The following is a 20,221-nucleotide window of genomic DNA, read 5'->3' as shown; positions in this document are numbered from 1 at the left end:
CAGATGCTGAATGACAGAAGAACTGATGGATGAGCAACATCAATCCCAAAAAAATGTGCATCTGAGCAAGTTACTCTTCAGAGGTTTCCAAAGGAAGTATAGCAACATCTACTTCACAAACATTACATGTACAGTGTAGCTGGAAATGCTGCATTAAGACATTATTTTTAACTTTTTGTCAAAAGGCCGTTTAGCTACAAGTTCCTATAGCATTTTCAAATATGTGAAATTGTTTGAGGTCATGAGTCAAGAGCTTCATTTTTCAGCAAGACTGAAAACAAGCATGTAACTTTAGCATATAGGATGGTTTAGAGAGCCAGGCACACACATCATGGTATTTGCAAGGACTCTTGTAGGTAAGTACATCTGTATATGAATAACCACACACAGTGTCTAAACGTCTATTTTCTCCAAATACATGGTACACGTTTAACAACAATGGGTACGATTAACCAAGCTTACTACATGTAGGTGTCAATGGACATGAGTAATTGGACATGGGTGAGGCCCCTTTTCTTGACAGACAGGATTAGGAAGGTCAAATGATCAGCAGACTAAACAACTTCTGTCCCAGCTAAAATAAGGGGAATACCCACAAAGCCGTTAACAATTGACAAGGTAAGTAGGGAAAGTAAAGATGACACAGACTATGCGTGGACATTGCGTGAAGAGAGGCTGCTGTACAGCGATGTTTCACAGAGTAACCAAGCCAAGCCCAAAAGGAGGGATGAAGTAAATTCAATATCCTGTGTAAATGTATACGAAGGAAGACATTTATTGCATAAAACTGTTGATATGCGGTACTCCATATAATGACCCTCTACCCTGGAGTGTGATCAACTCAGTATAGCTTTGCTGTATGCCAAATAAAGCAATCTGAGACTGAAGCCAAACTGATTTCTTCAGGGGACTGCAATGGAAGAGGTTTTGCGGGAGTAAATACTGCATATTTGAAAAATATATGTTTAAAGCTATTATATGATAAAAGCATAGGCTTAATGACATTTAAAAAAATAAAAAAACCCTGATGTCCTGTAAGCAGCTTATAGAACCAAATCCCCTGCACTTTTTTTTATCAGACAGCCAGACAAGATCACATGCTCTATTGCACCATGTTAGTGCTAAGTTACACTGCCAGCATCTTCAGCAAAACTGGTGTGACGTTAACTTTATGCAGTACCACCCACAGACTCAAGTGTCAGTAAGGACTCATGATTTAACATGTGTAGAAAGAGAAAAGATTAATAAGATGCCAAGTAGCCACAGTAGACTGAATGCCCCTTTACATCAGAGATTATCTATGATATGCTTCAATATTATACAATTGGAAAAATCATGAAATTCAAAGTCAACTTTCTCTGCATCCAACATATAAGCATCAGCCTTACCAGAGGCTCTCTTTTTTATTAACTTCAGGTAGTTCAGAATGGTGCATCTTGTGTCCACATCTACTTCCATGTTTTCGAGATAAGAGTTTAGAATTGGGATTAAGCCAGGAAAGACACCATCCTACACAAAACAACACATGCCCAGTATAAACTCGCTTGCTTTAATTTGTAAGGAAAAACAGGTCCGTGTTCCAAATGAAAACTATCACCACACCTTCCCGTTGATGATTGTATCTATGCTCATTAAGGTGTATTCTTCTGCATGTGTCCCTTTCCCATTCTTTGATGGGCCACATCCATCTACAACAGCATTTCCACCTTACCAAAGAAAGAGGAGGAAAAAGATAACACAGTTAGCTTTGTGCATCTCTTGAATGGGTCCTCAGCAAGGAATCTGAGAGGAGTAAGGGCAGTACCTTTACAAATATCTTTTCTGAAATAGAACATTCCCTGCCGAACAGCATCTCGTTTTTGGGCTACCTTCATATTTTCATCAACCTGGTAAGGGAAAAAAATCCCACAGGTTATTTATCGGATGCTAGAAATTGGACACTTCACCCAACAGAATGTTTTGATCTTACAAGTCAGGATTTCTTGATAATTTCACTGTACCACAGCCAGTTAAGTCCTATCTACGGACAGCTTCCTCATTTCTCAAAGATTACCATTGCGCACAGATCCACAAAGTCCCTCATTCATGAAAGTACAGTTAACTGGTCAGTAAGTGGCATCAGTAAATTGCACTGGCATCAACAATTTATTTCAGATACAAGCTGTGCTAATCAGTTAGAAACAAGGAGTGGAATAATCTTCTTGTCAGGCAAATGCCTTTTGATAAGAAAGTATACTTAAGTTCTGATTTTTTTTTTCCCCTAAAGGTGACTTTTTTTTTTTTTGTATAAGTGGTTTAACTGGAATAAATCAGTCATTAAAACACAGACCATTAGAGTCACACCCAAGCTGGTGGAAAAGTCAGTCTGTCTCACCATCATGTTCCCCTCAAAATATTTTTTGAAGTTTCATCAAATTTAAAAACCCAATCCTGTTTATCCAATCTAAACACACATTACACAATCTTTTCTCAGAGATCAAATTTTGAGACTTTACTGGACTTCTGTGGCTTCTTTGGGTTCATCCCCCCACCAGAGCAGTAGGGCTGGGTCATGGGTCAGCAACCCCCAGCACATGTGCCATTCTTGCTGATTTAGAATGGCATGCGGCAGGGGCACTGGCTCCTTCCCTCCTCCCACACAGCATGGTAGGGGGTTGAAGCCTAGCCAAAGGGCCCCCTCCAGAGCACAGGAGCCCCCGCCAGAGCCCAGGGCTAGGGCAGCAGAGGGAACTGGCATGCCCAATGCACAGCCTGCAGGCAGCAGGCATGAGGTCCCAGGGGCACCCTGGCCAACCCCTTCTGCGCACCACACTAAATGATCAAGCTCTGTATCTTTATTTATTAAAGAAGCTGTTGTAAGCAGGACTATTGGTAACTTTAAAAAGTATCACAGGTACTGGATTCTGTACACAGATCAAAAGGTCAAATTTCAGCACTTCACCTTGGAAAGGTTGCTGAACCTTGGGCTTGAGCATCTGTCTACCTCTGCTGCCATGGCAGCCACAGGATTGGAGCAGCTATAGGGCAATTTTAAATTTCAAGGTTTGATGCAAGATTCCTTTCTGCTCCCTATTAGCGAAAACTGAAGCCCTGACTCCACAAAGAGGACATGTTTGTCCTTTCAATTCTGGACTGTAGACTTTAAAAAAAACATTTGATTTAAAAACAAAAACTGACGTGATAAATTATAAGCAATAAAATGCAAAGAAATTAGGCAGGGCTGTACTTCTGCCTATTACGAATGGCGTCCAACATTTCCTATTATACAGCCCACTATTTTTTAGTTGCTCATGATTTTAGCAAGCTAAAAATTATATGGGGATGAAATTTTCTATCCTGGTGTCTGCCTGGGGACACTTTTTATTTCTTTTCAGTTCAGCACTTTTGAACACGACACCAAAACCTTCAAAAGTTTCTGTGTAAGATATAGATCATTTATCCTTCATCTATTATGGTGTACGCAGGGCATTTATTTTGGGAAGTTTATTAAGATTTTCAATAGGGGCAAAAAGGTTCAGGGCTCTCCTCTATACCATACTGTAACAAATAATCTCTCTATAATGTTCCCTACAACATTTAGCATAACATTGTTTAAAGTAACACTGCACTAACGAGCAATAGGGAATCTTGAGTGTAAGGGTGCAAATTGGTGGTGGAGTCCTGACCAGGCCAAACTGTTCCTGAGCTGGAACAATGATTACTCAGCTCTTGTCCCCTATTACCCCTCCTCTACTTATGATACACTGATGACATCTTTATGATTTGGACCCATGGTATAGAGACTCTAGAAGAATTTCACAGAGACTAACAATCTGCACCCCAGCATCACCTTATGCCTCAACTACTCCACGTGAGATACATTTCCTGGACACTACAGTACAAATCAAGGATGGCCTGATTGGTACCACACACTGCCGGAAACCCACTGATGGCTATACTTAGCTACGTGCTTCTAGCTTCCATCTTGCACACACAACTAGACCCATTGTTCAGAGTCAAGCCCTTGGGTACAATTGCATTTGCTCTGATCCTACTGACAGAGACCGAAAACTACAAGATCTTCACCAAATATTCATAAACCTGAATTACCCAGTAGGAGAAATAAAAAAACCAAATCGACAGGGCCAGACGAATACCCAGAGACCAGCTACTCCAAGATAGGCCCAAAAAAACCAAGAACAGGACACCACTGGTCATTGCCTACAGCCCCCAACTCAAGCCACTGCAACGCATTATTAAATACCTACAACCTATCCTTCATCAGGATGCCACACTCCAGAAGGCCCTAGGTGACAGGCCTGTTCTCTCCTATAGACAACCTCCCAACCTTATGAGGATTCTCACCAACAACCACACTCTATACCACAGGAATACCAGTCCTGGAACTTCTCCTTGCAACAAGGCCTGTTGCCAGCTTCGTCCACATACCTCTTCTGGAGATACCATCACTGGACCTAACCAGGTTATTCACAGAATCATGGGCACATTCTCATGTTCCTCAACTATCATCATATATACCATCGTGCGCCAACAATGCCCAGATGCTTTGTATATTGGACAGACTTCAAACTCTCTTAGACAAAGTATTAATGGGCATAAAACAGACATAAAAACGCTCCAGATTCACAAACCTATCAGCCAGGACTTTAATGGAGTGGGCCATTCTGTTAATGATCTGAAAGTCTGCGTCTTACTGAAGAGGAATTTTCACAACAGTTTGGAAAGGGATGCTGCTGAATTCTCTTTTATATTTAAATTTGACACATTAACATGTGGTTTGAACCGAGATGGGAATTTTCTAGGTCATTATAGGGGCACTTATGCATACTTGGCTTAATATAATTCATGACTCTCCCTCTGCCCCCTTAGCTCTCCGATTTGCTCACCTTCATAATATTTTTCTGATTTGTCAACCTTGATTACTGTTTTTGATTCTCTGCGCCTTAAATATTGAGTCTGTTCTGGTATGGCTGTGGTCTGAAGAAGTGGGGCTGTCCCACGAAAGCTCAACATCTAATAAATTCTTTTGTTAGTCTTTCAAGTGCTACTGGACTGCTTTTTTGTTTTGGTAGAGTTTACATGGACCAATTAGTGTGATTTAGAAATTACGCCGCTGTAGTCTGATTATTGCACCCTGCACACAAATTCTTTGCTACAAGTCTCCCATGTCTATTGGATAAACAAAAATTTATTTTACCACTGGAGATGTTTTATCCAGTGTTTACCGGCTGAAAATGAAGAGACACAATTCTAGGTATACACAAACCATAAGGGCTAGAAGGGAATATCCAGCAAATCATAGAACACTAGGACTGGAAGGACCTCGAGAGGCCACCGAGTCTAGTCCCCTGCCCCAATGGCAGGACCGAGTATTATCTAAACCATCCCTGATCGACATCTATCTAACCTGTTCTTATATATCTCCAGCGATGGCGATTCCACAACCTTCCTTGGCAATTTATTCCACTGTTTGACCGCCCTCACAGTTAGGAGCTGTGAAAGTCCTCAGCTCTGTGATAACCTCTTCTCTCTTGGCCCTATTAGTCCCAAGTCTACTGACATTTGGAGCCCACTGCAAGATGTACATATCTGCGCTGCCGAAAAGTTTGACCTTCAGGGAAAATAAACGGTGATGGGACAAGGGGACTCTGGCTACTTGTGGACAATTTTGATTTTGTAATTCACAGCAGGGTTGCTTAAGGCCTTGAAGTGGCCCCATTTATATATAAAATTAAAATTATGCATATCCCTGTTAATATTGTACAGAGTATTAACAGCATCTTTCATCTTAGGAATGATTACCACATCATCATAGAAAAAAATAACCCTGTATTTATATATCCAAAGAATCCACAGACGTTTTTGTTTTGATTTTGCACCTAATCCATCTACATAGTGTGTGGAATTAAATTGTATTAATCTGTATTTCATTATCAGTTCTCACTTCCTCTATATACAGTTATGATTTACGTGAAGAGGGATTTAGTAATGCAGAAACACTGTTCTTACATTTTCACCAAGAAACACTCGGCTTGCTAATTAGCTTACACAAGTAAAAATTAAATGTACAGTGTGTCACTCTTACCTTGGACAAAGGAATGAGAAAATCCAGTTTATATGACAGAATCACTCTGGTTAGCAATACCACGAACACCACATATGCAGAGTTTTCAAAGTCTGTTAACTGAACCTAGACATTAAAAAAAGTTAGTGAACTTAGCTGACTAGAACTGATAGGCAACAATCAATACCTGCATAGCAAGTTTATACAGTTTAGGTCAATTTTTCAAACAGGTACTTGCAAAAGGGCATACATACTTCTGCATGCCCGAAGTTAGAGTTCGGATGTTCAAATTCGTAACTGATAATCCAAGTCAGGAGTATGCCACAATATTCATGCATGTTTGTACATTCAACCCTATAATGTGAAACCAAAACCACAGTCCTGCACTTGAGAATATGCCTAATCATGCAAACAGTCTGAACTTGCAGCCATTAACTTTAAGGTGTTTCATTTTAAAAGTGTTAATTTAGAGAATTAAGTGACAATCACCTATACAAGATAAGCACACATGAAACAGAAGAAAACAGCACTAAGACATATTTAGTACCGACAAAAGCACAAGAGAAAAAGGCCACAAGAAATAAGGAATCTTAAAGGCTAACAAATTTATTAGGGCGTAAGCTTTCAGGAGATACACATCCTCAGATGCTTGAAATGACAGAAAGGTATACAGACATGGAAGTGAGGAGATGGGTGAAAATGCCATAAGGGGAAATTACTTATTGCAATGACAGCCATTCCATCTCTCTATTTAAATCCAGCCTGGTGGTGTAGAATTTGCAAATGAATTCCAGCTCAGCAATTTCACAAGTTTTTTTTTTTTTTTTTTTTTTTGCCTAAGAATGACAACTTGCAAGATTGTAACTGTGTGTCCAGGGAAGTTAGAAGTGCTCCACCACTGGTTTGTGTATGTTACCTTTCTTGATGTCTCATTTATGTTTTTTTTTTTTTTTTTTGTGTAGACACGGTCCAGTTTGTCCAATGTACATGGCAGAGGAGCCTTGCTGACACATCATAGCATTTATGACATTAGTAGATGTATAGGTGAACAAGGCTTTGTGGGTAGAGCTCACGTGGTTGGGTCCTGGTGGAGTCAGTAATATAGATGTGTAGACAGAGTTGGCAATGGGGTTTGTTTCAGAGATTGGTTCCGGGGTTAGTGTTCCTGTTGTAGGGTGTGGTAGGATGCTATGCTTCCATCTCTATCCCTTTCTTTCTCTTCAGGTGTCTGGAGTGAGTTACATTTCACAAAAGCTTATGCCCCAATATATCTGCAAGCCTTTAAAGGTGCCTCCAGACTCCACTTTTGTTGTTGAAACAGACTAACAGATACATCTCTGAAACCTCCCAAAACTGCATTAAAGCCTTGTTTTAGAGTTCTTTCAATATATGCGTGTCTTTTCCCCCCCTCCCTTTACATTCATAACTGTTTGTTACCTAGTAATGCAAATTCTTCTGCTAGTTTCAGACAAATAAGTATGCATATTTGCTTAAATGCTATCTGTCCATTTCACTTCAGAAGGGACAACTCACACCATAAACCAGAGTTTGATGCCAGATAACAAAGTCTCACACTTTTTATTTGCAATAGGATATGCTGTTAAGCATATTTCCTCCTTACCTCCATGGGCCTGAATTCTACTCTCCAGCCGATATCTGAATTTGGAGGAGGTGGTTTAAATCTCATCGTCTGCCAGTTTGTGGACTGAATATTCTGCAAGTAACAAGTAAGATATTCTGTTACCGACAAGCACATTTCCATAATGCACATATATAAAAACAAAACTGAATTCTCTTCCATTTTTCAACCAACAGACATTCAAATTAACACTTAAAGAGGCTTGGCCTATTTAAAGTTGGAATGAAGTGGCACCACTCCAATGACATGGAGAAACACCGTCCAGAAAATTCAATTTAGGACTATCTTTAAGTAAGGCTGCAAGTTTGTCATGGAGGTTTGGTAGATACAGATACTGCGAAAGTCTTGGAGGTCCCACAGGCAATTGCAGAGATGCTGTGGTTCCTCAAGGCATCAAAGCACAGCAGGCTGACCTCAGTGCTAGAGCAGGAGCCAGACCCCAGGATGACGCAGAGCCGTTATGGTTTAGTTATGGGTATTTATAGCAAAAGTCAAGGACGTGAACAGGTCAAAGGCCATGGATATCTGTTTATTGCCTGTGACCCATCCATGACTTTTACTAAAAATACTCACAGCTAAGCCTTACATGTGAGATAACATACAGATTTAATAGGCTTTTTATAACCAGCTAATATGAGGAAAAAACTGAAGACCCACACTGACATCATTAGAATAGATAACTTTATTGTGCAAGTTATAAAATATTTCAAGATACAATTTTTATCAAATATACTACACTATGCATAGTTACTATCCATTACACAGTATGCTGACTTTTTTTTTTTTTTTTTTTTTTAAATGAAAGATGGCATATGGCCTTGACAGTTTTCCTTACTTAACTACTGTTTGTACCTGTAAATTCTCTAATTTTCCCTTACTTCTTTTCTGTGCAGTTACTAGTGCTCGTCTGTGCTTCACCAGGTTTAAAGAGAGAGCCGTTATTTATCTTGAATGAGGAATTTAACGTTTTGTGAGGCCATAGAAATATGTATGGCAGTGCAATATTAGAAACTGCATGCTGGAAAGAACTATTTAGATAGAACACTTGAAAGTAGCTGCTTTGGTTCTTGGGTCATGCCTATGCTGCTAAATTTTGCCAATATTCTCAGCTACCAAATACTCAACACATGATGAAACAACAGTGAGCATGCAATTATAACCACTCAATTATTAAACTGGTACAAAACAAAATACAACCTCAAAATGGTCAGATTCATTTGCATCATCTAGATGTATTTTCTCTTCGAACAAAGTCAATGGGTCTCGAATAAATAAGTGCGCAATATGCTGTGCCAAAAGATGATCAATTCCTATAAACAAAAGTTCAAAGATCAAATTCACCAAGAGACACCAGAGATAGTAATGTAGGCCTTATTAAATGCCGTGTTGACTCAAGAGCCATGGAACGCCATACTGCTCAAGGCTACAACCAAGCACATCCTAAGGTGAAGTAAAAGTGATCACCACAAAAATATACAAAATGACCAAGAACAGGAAGATATACTATTTTCTGGTTGGAAGCACCAGCCAATGATCAGTATAGCTACCACTCTTCCTCCACCTTCTCTTCCACCTTTGTCTCCTGTTGACTTTGACAACTTTGCTGGATCCAGAAGGGAAAGTTATTAATGCCTTGCAAGAAGTCAGCTGCTCAATTTGGAAGTTGAGGTATATGTCCACTGCACACCAATGGCATTACCTCTAAGACAGACTACTGCATGGAATGAGTGGGCATTTGCATAGTCAATGCAAAAATATGGTGGATTACAAAAACCTGAAGAAAACTACAAGCATAAGACTAAACTGACTCAATGAGCCAAACACTTACCTTCCTTTACTAGGTGCTCGTAGATTTCTTTATCTATTGTCAAATCAATGTCATTGTATTTTTCACCACATTCAGATAGATAACTGTCTATGGAATCATATCTGGATTTACTGATTCTATAATGGTTGTTCTTCAGTGGCTATATAATTTAAAAATAGAATATTTTAAGAGCTTGTAAACAATGTTACCTTACTAATTAAACTATTCTTGGAGAATTATTTTCATGTCGAATAACAAACAGAAGTTGCGTTTAAACAATCTAAATTAAAGTTATTAAAATAAATTCACAGGTCTTAAAATTTAAAGATAAATGATATTGGCACATACAGTGAGAGGTTCAAATAAACAACAATCTTATGGGGTTTAAGCACATTTGGCAGAGTAAACAGTATATAATTAACAAGCTTGATGAAAACGGTTGTCAGTAAAAACCCAAACTTTGTTTTCTCATTTATGGTAATTTTAATAAAAGTCACTCCACTATATATTGGTTGTTCTATCATAAACAGTGCAAAAGGAACTCACTGGCTATGTCTACACTTACCCCCAACTTCGAAGGGTGCATGGTAACCAGGATGATGGGAGATTACTAATGAAGTGCTGCAATGAATATGCAGCACTTCGTCAGGCAAATACTCCCTCGTGGCAACTGTGAAGTATCAAACTTCAACGTGCCAGCATGCTGCGTAGCCGCGGGCACTCTGAATCATAGAGCACTAGGACTGGAAGGGACCTCGAGAGGCCATCGAGTCCAGATCCCTGCCCCAATGGCAGGGCCAAGTACTATCTAAACCATCCCCGATAGATGTCTATCTAACCTGTTCTTAAATATCTCCAGCGATGTAGATTCCACAACCTCCCTTGGCAATTTATTCCACTGTTTGACCGCCCTGACAGTTAGGAACTTTTTCCTAGTGTCCAACCTAAACCTCCCTTGCTGCAGTTTAAGCCTGTTGCCTCTTGCGCTATCCTCAGAGGCCAAGAAGAACAAGTTCTCTCCTTCCTCCTTATGACTCCCTTTTAGATATCTGAAAACCGCTATCATGTCTCCCCTCAATCTTCTCTTTTCCAAACTAAACAAGACCAATTCTTTCAACCTTTTTTCATAGGTCACATTCTCTAGACCTTTAATCATTCTTGTTGCTCTTTTCTGGACCCTCTCTAGTTTCTCCACATCTTTTTTGAAGTGCGGTGCCCAGAACTGGACACAATACTCCAGCTGAGGCCTAACCAGCGCAGAGTAGAGTGGAAGAATGACTTCTCGTGTCTTGTTCACTACACACCTGTTAATGCATCCCAGAATCATGTTTGCTTTTTTTGCAACAGCATCACACTGTTGACTCATATTTAGCTTGTGGTCCACTATAATCCCTAGATCCTTTTCTGCTGCAGTCATTCCTAGACAGTCTCTCCCCATTCTGGGATGTGTGAAACTGATTGTTCCTTCCCAAGTGGAGCACTTTGCATTTGTCCTTATTAAACTTCATCCTGTTTACCTCAGACCATTTCTCCAATTTATCCAGATCATTTTGAATTATGACCCTATCCTCCCAAGTAGTCGCAACCCCTCCCAACTTGGTATCATCTGCAAGCTTAATAAGCGTACTTTCTATGCCAATATCTAAATCATTGATGAAGACATTGAACAGAACCAGTCCTAACACAGACCCCTGCGGAACCCCACTTGTTACACTTTTCCAACAAGATTGAGAACCATTAAGAACTACTCTCTGGGTATGGTTATCCAGCCAGTTATGCACCCACCTCATAGTAGCCTCATCTAAATTGTATTTGCCTAGTTTTTTTTTATAAGAATATCATGAGAGACTGTATCAAATGCTTTACTAAAGTCTAGGTAGACCACATCTACCGCTTCTCCCCTATCCACAAGGCTCGTTATCCTATCAAAGAAAGCTATCGGATTGGGTTGACAAGATTTATTCTTTACAAACCCATGCTGGCTGATTCCTATTACCTTACCACCTTTCAAGTGCTTACAGATGATTTCTTTAATTACCTGCTCCATTATCTTTCCTGGCACTGAAGTTAAGCTGACTGGCCTGTAGTTTCCTGGCTTATTCTTATTTCCCTTTTTATAGATGGGCACTATATTTGCCCTTTTCCAGTCTTCTGGAATCTCTCCTGTCTCCCATGATTTTCCAAAGATGGGAGATAAAGGCTCAGATACCTCCTCTACCAGCTCCTTGATTATTCTAGGGTGCATTTCATCAGGCCCTGGTGACTTGCAGCCATCTAATTTTCCTAAGTGATTTTTAACTTGTTCTTTTTTTATTTCAACTTCTAACCCTACCCCTTTCCCACTAGCATTCATTATGTTGGGCACTCTTTCAACAGACTTCTCAGTGAAGACCAAAATAAATCACTGAGCATCTCTGCCATTTCCAAGTTTCCTGTTACTTTTTCTCCCTCCTCACTGAGCAATGGCCTTACCCTGTCCCTGGTCTTCCTCTTGTTTCTAATATATTTATAAAAAGCCTTCTTGTTTCCCTTTTTGCCTGTAGCTAGTTTGAGCTCATTTTGTGCCTTAGCCTTTCTAATCTTTCTCCTGCATTCTTGTGTTGTTTGCCTATATTCATCTTTTGTAATTTTTCCTTGTTTCCATTTTTTTTATACAATTCCTTTTTTATTTTGAGATCGTGCAAGATCTCCTGGTTAAGACAAGGTGGTCTTTTTCCATATTTTCTATCTTTCCTACACAGCGGGATAGTGCCAGTCTTACTTCCAAGTACCTTTACTCCTCAAAATTTTGGGTTTTGACACTTCGAAGTTGCTGCGGGGGAGATTTAGCCTAATGAAGTGCTGCACATTCACCACAGCACTTCATTCGTAATCTCCCATCATCCTGATTACCATGCCCCCTTTGAAGCTGGAGGCAAGTGTAGACATAGCCATTGGGATAACCCAGAACATTTCAAAAACAAGTGGTTTGCCAAAAAGAGTCTCTTGTGACATCAGTTTTATTACTATTAATATAAATGGACTTATTGGAATAGTTGACCAGAAAACTTTTATAGATTTTTTTTTGGGCGGGGGGGGGGAGGGGTGTAACGCTCTAGATGATCTCTGCTGTCTGTTCTTTGTAAAAGAAGTTCCAAAATTCAAGTTGGTCCTGTCTCAGTGCAAGGGCTGGGGATGGAGCTGACTGCGAGCTCCATTTCAGCCCTACCTTTCTATGATTTTAAGTTCTGGTGAGCAGATATTTTAGCATTGATAATGCTTTAAGCCATGAGAGCAAGGACCATTTACAGAATAATACAGGGTCACCATATATACTCTTTTTTAAAAATAAATCTCACCTTCTGGTTGAGGCACAGGATGAGAAGCTACAGCACCAAATGAACTTATCATGAAATTGTGAACGAGTGGAAGTGGAGTTTAAATGAAATTCTATACTTAACCATAACATCTGCTATTGTGGACGCTGCAACAATAATTAGGGTGGCAATTCGGGTGAAAGTTACACCTCCAGAATCATATTTCACGAAGTCTACTCAGCAGAGAGAGATTGTACTTAGGCTGTGATACTCAAAGAATATTTAGAATTTTGACACTAAGAGAAGCAAAAGATTAACTTTTCCTCTTTAAACTAGCATTCACTTGCCTCCAGTCCTCTCTCCTCTCGTGTTCGGTCATCCACTGATGCAGATATTACTCCCCACCGACAATCAATATCTGACACGTAGCCTCTGTAGAATGGAGCTGCAGCACTTAATGCCATCTAAAATAAAACCATGTCACACACAAGAATGCATCACAAAACATAACCAACAGCAACACAGTGTAACTCCACAGAAAGTTTACTTTTGGACCAGCAAGACTCCTGTATACACACATTTATTATGTGCTCAGAATCCTGATTATTGATGGGGCAGGAATGGGTGGGATTTTTTTTGCTCACCCCATGCTACTGCGGTACCAACATTCTGCTAATGCAGGACACAGCACATTTCTTCCTCAGAAGCCATTGCCATAAAACCTCCTTTCTATGTGAGCAGTTGACCTACCTAGTCACTGATGTTCTCCAAATACATTGCCTCTGGATATACGCATTTAAGGAGCAACAACCTGAGATGCGCAGAGACAATTTCATGATGAACAGATACTCTACTACCATACTTCCACTCCCATCAGCAGGCGTAAATTTAACCAACATTTTATCTTAAACTCTATGTCCAATTATCACTGAAATAAGTTCACAACTTTCTGTAGCTGTACCTATAGTCCAACCAGGTAGTTGTAGCCTACAAACAAGGTTTTCTGAAACACCCTATTACAAGAACCTGTTCTCAGTTATTTATACATTTTTTCAGCAGAATTTAACCATATGGGAAGAAATTTTTCCATGTAGTGTTTACCTCAATTTTTTTTTGTAAAGTTCTAGCAAAAACTGTTCCATTATTACTATGAACAAGATATGGGAAAATATATTTCATACAAAATTCTTACAACCAATTCATTGAGAAAGTCTGGTGCTTCCTTTCCTTGGAATGGAATTTGAAATTTGACAGGCACTTTGTTCAAATGTCAAGAATGAGCTTTATACCATCCTTGTCAAAAGTTATTCAAGTTTGCCTCTGGAGGGGAAAAATCAGTTTGCCTAACTGAGCCTTTGAGAACAACCTGCCTGATTCACTTTTGAAAATGAAGCTAAAACTCCTAATATTTTGGGGAAAAAAATTGTCCTCTCTCACCCTCCTCCATTTGCCCTTACTATTACCTTCTCATGTCATGCCTAAATCAAAACTTTCAGGAGGAGCCCTTCCTGTTTCTTCCAGAAAGCCCCAGAACACATTTTTGACACTACAAAAATTGGATGATTTTCTTTTGCTCTTAAAAAACCATATCCTGTACATTACAAAATTATGAGCACACAGGCATTTACACTTGGCTACAACTACTCAAAAAGAGAAGTTACTCACCTGTAGTAATGATGGTTCTTCGAGATGCGTCCCCGTGGGTGCTCCACAATAGGTGTCGGGCTCGCCCAGCACCGCAGATCGGATTTCTTCTAGCAGTTTCTATTGGATCGCGCATGCGCCAATGCGCGCCGCTCCCTTGTGCGCCCCCGGCCATGTGCACGATCCAGTCCCCGCCAGTTCCTTGACCAACCGCCTCGGATGCTCCTGAAAAACACCAGACAGAGATCCGAAGCGGGGAGGATGGGCGGGTGGTGGAGCACCCACGGGGACACATCTCGAAGAACCATCGTTACTACAGGTGAGTAACTTCTTTCTTCTTTGAGTGGTCTCCGTGGGTGCTCCACAATAGGTGACTACCCAGCAGTAACCCAAGTAAGGAGGTGGGTAAATCGATTTATGTGCAGCTTGCCCCCAAGAGGACTGCTGTCGACAGACGGGTATCCTCCTCGAATACCCGATGCAGGGCGTAATGCTTGGTGAAGGTGTCGTAGGATGACCAGGTTGCCGCTCTACAGAGGTCTTTTAACGCGATGCCCTTGAAGAAGGCTGTTGATGCCGCCACCGCCCTGGTGGAGTGAGCCCTAGGCGGAGCCAGCAAAGGGGTCTTTTGAAGCTCGTAGCACATTTTTATACAGGATACAATGTGCTTTGAAATTCTCTGGGAAGAGAGGCCTTCCCCTTTTGACCTGGGAGTGAGACACACCAGAAGCCTGTCCGTTTTGCGGAAGGACTTAGTTCTGTCTATGTAGAAGGCCAACACCATTCTCACGTCTAGGAGATGTAGGCGCGCCTCCTTGCTGGAACTGTGAGGCTTCGGGTAAAACGAGGGTAAAACTATTGGTTCGTTAAGATGGAACTCCAAGGAAACTTTTGGAACGAAGGCTGGGTGTAACCGTAAGGTTACAGCCTCCCTTGAGAATACTGTGCAAGGCGGCGTTGCCATCAGTGCTGCGAGCTCGCTCACCCTGCGGGCTGACGTAATTGCAAGAAGGAAGGTTGTTTTCATAGTAAGGAGTCAGAGGGGTACAGTGGCTAAGGGTTCAAAGGGTGGTCCTGATAGCGTGCTGAGCACCAAGTCCAAACTCCATGACGGCGGTAGCGGTTTTCGAGGGGAGTACAGGTTTATCAGCCCCTTCAAGAACCTTGTGACGATAGGGTGGGCAAATACGGTGGGCCCTTCCTCTATATGCCGAAAAGCTGATATAGCAGCGAGGTGGAACTTTATCGAGGATAGAGAAAGCCCATCTCGTTTGAGGTCCAATACGAGGTCTAGTATTACGGTTATGGGAACGTCGAGGGGAGCTAACTGTTTGGCGGAACGCCAGGCTGTCCATTTCTGTTCGTAAGTCCTCCTGGTGGAGGCCCTTCAGCTACATTCCAAGACTTGTCGTACTCCCTCCATACACGTGCTCTCTAAGGCGCTGAGCCATGGATTAACCATGCTTGCAGGCGTAGTCCCTGAGGGTGCGGGTGCACTATGGACCCCTGAGCCTGCATGAGTAAGTCCGGCGCCACCAGTGGGGGAGTGGTGGACAATCCGACATGCGCAGAAGCAAGGCAAACCATTGTTGTCGGTCCCAAGTTGGAACTATAAGTATCACGCGAGTTCTCTCCCTTCTGGCTTTCTGCAGAACCTTGTGGATAAACGTTGTGGGGGGAAACACGTAGAGTAGAGGGCCCTTCCATGAAATCATGAATGCGTCCCCCAGGGACCCCTGCCCTATTCCTGCTCTGGAGCAGTACTGGGGACACTTCTTGTTGTACTGGGTGGCAAACAAATCGACTTGGGGAAACCCCCATGTACAAAATATGCCCTGTAGCAGGTCGGAGCGGATCTGCCATTCGTGCGTGAGTGCGAAGCGCCTAATCAGCTGATCTGCCTTCACATTGTGGGCACCCAGCAAATACAAGGCTTTCAACGTTATGTTGTTGGCAATACACCAGTTCCACAATCAGACTGCTTCCGCGCATAGCGCACGGGATTGTGCCCCTCCTTGTCGATTGATGTAGAACATAGCGGAGGTATTGTCGGTATTGATCCCGACTACTTTGTCATGTAGGATTTCCGAAAATGTCTGCACGCATTGAACACCGCCCTGAGCTCCAGTATGTTTATGTGCAGTGTCTGTTCCGCAGGGGACCATAGCCCTTGCGTCACCTTGCTGCCAATGTGCACTCCCCATCCTATGTGGGAGGCGTCAGTAGTAAGAAAAATAGAAATTTGTGGTTGGTGGAAGGGCACCCCCAATAGCAAATTCTTGGGATTTCCCCACCACGCTAGGGATGTGTGCACTTCCATCGTGGGCGACGCCGGTTTGTAAACACTCGCCAGCCAATGCTGCAGGCTTTGCATGTGTAACCTGGAATTCTGTACCACAAACGTCGCTGCCGCCATGCGCCCCAACAGTTGCAGGCACATTAGGACCGGCACCGCGAGGCTGTACGTCATGACTTGCACCAGCGAGTTGATGGCGCGGAAGCGGGCGTCAGGCAGGTATACTCTTGCTGCGATACAGTTTATGCATGCCCCTATGAACTCTATATCTTGCGTGGGTTCGGTCTTTGACTTTGCGAGGTTGATAACTAGGCCCAGCAAAGTAAACGTGTTCGCGGTGATGCGTATCATGTGTAGGACCTCTGCCTTTGAGGCCCCTTTCAGTAGGCAGTTGTCCAGATATGGAAAAATAAACACCCCCTGTCTGTGCAGGTAGGCTGATACCACTGCCAGGGTTTTGGTAAAGACTCTGGGTGCCGAGGATAGGCCGAACGGAAGAAACCTGTACTGGAAATGTTCCCCGCCGACCGTGAAGCGGAGGAAGTGTCTGTGTGCCGGGTGGACTGTTATATGAAAATAAGCGTCTTCTAAGTCGAGGGCTGCAAAGCAGTCTCCATCGTCCAGTGCTGTAAGTATGGAGGCAACTGTAATCATTCGAAAGCGCTGCTTGCGCAAGTAACGGTTGAGGCCCCGTAGATCCAAAATCGGCCTCCAGCCTCCTGTTTTCTTCTCTGTTAGGAAGTAGTGTGAGTAAAAACCTTTCCCTTGGAATTGTTCTGGTGCTCTTTCCACCGCCCTTATGAACATGAGGTGATCTACCTCCTGCTTCAGCCTCGCCTCGTGGGCAGCATTCCTGAGATGAGGCCAAGTGGGAGATTTCGTTGGTGGAAGTGACTGGAAGGGGATCATGTAACCTGTGGCTATAATTTCTAGCACCCATTTGTCTGTGGTGATCTTTTGCCATTGGGAGTGGAACGCTTTGAGGTGATGATGCAACATGAGATGAGAATGGCATTGAGCGATGGTGTTGATAGTGCAGCCCTCGACATAACCATCAAACTTGCTGTCTCTGGGCTTGTCCCGAGGGTGTGCGGCTTTGTTGAGAACGTCGTCTGGGGGCCCTGTACTGCTGCTGTTGTTGATGATGGCGCCCTTCGTCATAGCCTCGCTGATATTGAGTGTGGTGTGGTTGGTAAGCATAGCGTCTTTGCTGAGGGTAGAACTTCTTTTTCTTGTATGGGGGAGTATAAATACGCAAGGTCTTAAGTGTGGCCCTCAAGTCTTTGCTGGAGTGGAGGACCGAGTTGGTTGAGTCCGCAAACAGCTTTTGCTTGTCAAAGTGAAGATCCATGATCTTCGCCTGTAGGTCTCTGGGGATACCGGAGGTCTGGAGCCAGGATTCCCTATGCATTACCACTGCTGCTGCTGCTGAATGTGCCGCTGTGTCTGCCATGTCCAGGGCAATCTGGACTCCCATCCACGATGCCGCGTACCCTTCTTGGACAATCGCCTTTAAACACTGGCTTCTTGTCCTCCGGGAGTGAATCCATGGCTACGTCTACACGAGCCCCAAACTTCGAAATGGCCACGCAAATGGCCATTTCGAAGTTTACTAAAGAAGCGCTGAAATGCATATTCAGCGCTTCATTAGCATCCGGGCGGCCGCGGCGCTTCGAAATGGACGCGGCTTGCCGCCGTGCGTCTCGTCCAGAGGGGGCTCCTTTTCGAAAGGACCCTGCCTACTTCGAAGTCCCCTTATTCCCATGAGCTCATGGGAATAAGGGGACTTCGAAGTAGGCAGGGTCCTTTCGAAAAGGAGCCCCCTCTGGACGAGACGCGCGGCGGCAAGCCGCGTCCATTTCGAAGCGCCGCGGCCGCCCGCATGCTAATGAAGCGCTGAATATGCATTTCAGCGCTTCATTAGTAAACTTCGAAATCGCCATTTGCGTGGCCATTTCGAAGTTTGGGGCTCCTGTAGACACGGCCCATGAGAGGAGTGAGTCTACAGTAATTGTCAAAGTTATGGTTTGATAGATGTGCTGCGTAATTTCCCATTCCCAATAATAGGGTAGAGGAGAAGTAGACCTTCCTGCTGAACAGCTCTAGTTTCTTAGCATCTTTATCTGACCCCCCTGATTTGTACTGAGACATTTTCAACCTCTGCTGGGACGATTCGACCACCAAAGAATTGGGTTGTGGGTGACTAAAGAGGAACTCCATACCCTTGGCTGGGACGAAGTACTTCTTATCCGCTCTCTTGTTCGTAGGCGGAATAGAGGCCGGAGTCTGCCATACCTTAGTGGCTGACTCCATAATGGCTTCATCCAGCGGGATAGCGATTTTAGATGAAGCCGGGGGTCTCAAATTTTTCAGGAGTTTATGGTGCTTCTCCTGCACCTCTGCTATTTGAATGTCCTGCGTGAATGCTACTCTTTTGAACAGCTCCTGGAATTGTTTAAGGTCATCCGGAGGGGAGGCAGACGCGGGGGGCCATGGCCTCATCTGGGGAGGATGAGGAGGAACCGCTGGGGTAAACCTCCCCCAAATCCTCTGGCTCCCGAGTGCGGTGGTATACTTGCTCCCTGGTGGGCTGTGAAGGGAAGTCTCGGGATTCTGGACCTAATTCCCCCTGGGACAACTGCATTCCCGTCCCAGAGCGAGAGTGTACATGGGAGTATTGATGAGTAGTAGGAGAGGACCTGCTCCTGGATCTAGACCTGCGGTGTCTGTGTTCAACATGATGAGGACGACCACAGCAACATGGGCAAGGGCCCAGGGATGGAGACCTGGACCACAATCGGTGAGTGTACGCATGATGTCTGGGAGAGCGGGATCTGCGCAACGACATTGACAGTGGTGAAGATGGTTTGTGATAGTACTCAAGGGGATCCATGCCCAAAAATGGTGAAGGTGGCCTGAGCCACAGCGAAATTGGTGGAGGAACGGAGAGGGCGGCCCGAAATAAGCTGGTGGAGTTGCAGCCCGGCGGTGTGGCGTGTGTATCTTGGGAGGGGGGCTGGGTGATAAGGGCAGCGCAGCCCTGCCTGGAGATGGACTAAGGTGCCAGGTTTTAGCTCTGGCCTTGCCCCTCCCCTGCGGGGTGGGCACCGCCTCCTCCGGTGCCGGGGATCTCGGCCCCGTTGTCGGCGCCAAGCTCGGCACCATCAACAGCAGTGCCGCGCGAGTAGCTTCCTCTGGCGCTGGTAGACTCCGTGCCGGGTGCCCCTGTGCCATCGGCACCGCGGCCGCTGATTCCGGTGCTTGCCGCGCTGACGCTCACAGCGCCTTCCGCGCCACCTGTTGTATAATCGGAGGCTTGGCCTCTGCCCCATGCACTGCTGCTTTCATCAGCTCGCGGCTGGGGGCTCTGCGTTCCACTCGTCCTGCTTGCTGGGACCGCTGGCAAGGATTGAGCCGGGGAGAGTTTCCTCCTCTTCTGCACGGGGGGATCAAAGAGGCTGCCTTCCTTTTATGC

At 43.7% G+C, this 20,221-nt stretch overlaps 1 protein-coding gene across 1 annotated transcript in view; it reads right to left on the bottom strand.

Moving 5' to 3' along the window:
* GCLC (glutamate-cysteine ligase catalytic subunit) overlaps nucleotides 1–20,221 on the bottom strand; it is a 60,284-nt gene that overhangs the window by 11,221 nt on the left and 28,842 nt on the right. The window contains exons 8-15 of the mRNA XM_074991166.1: nucleotides 13,154–13,270; nucleotides 9,532–9,670; nucleotides 8,901–9,013; nucleotides 7,686–7,778; nucleotides 6,086–6,190; nucleotides 1,805–1,886; nucleotides 1,603–1,706; nucleotides 1,389–1,509 (exon numbers count right to left, since the gene is read on the bottom strand). Coding sequence (XP_074847267.1) covers nucleotides 1,389–1,509; nucleotides 1,603–1,706; nucleotides 1,805–1,886; nucleotides 6,086–6,190; nucleotides 7,686–7,778; nucleotides 8,901–9,013; nucleotides 9,532–9,670; nucleotides 13,154–13,270 — 874 coding nt within the window. The remainder of the gene's footprint in view (nucleotides 1–1,388; nucleotides 1,510–1,602; nucleotides 1,707–1,804; nucleotides 1,887–6,085; nucleotides 6,191–7,685; nucleotides 7,779–8,900; nucleotides 9,014–9,531; nucleotides 9,671–13,153; nucleotides 13,271–20,221) is intronic.

The sequence above is a fragment of the Carettochelys insculpta genome, chromosome 3 (assembly GCF_033958435.1).
Source record: "Carettochelys insculpta isolate YL-2023 chromosome 3, ASM3395843v1, whole genome shotgun sequence".
In the NCBI taxonomy this organism is placed as follows: domain Eukaryota; kingdom Metazoa; phylum Chordata; order Testudines; family Carettochelyidae; genus Carettochelys; species Carettochelys insculpta.
Note: the sequence above shows the minus strand (reverse complement) of the source record. Positions and strands in the feature narration are given on the sequence as shown.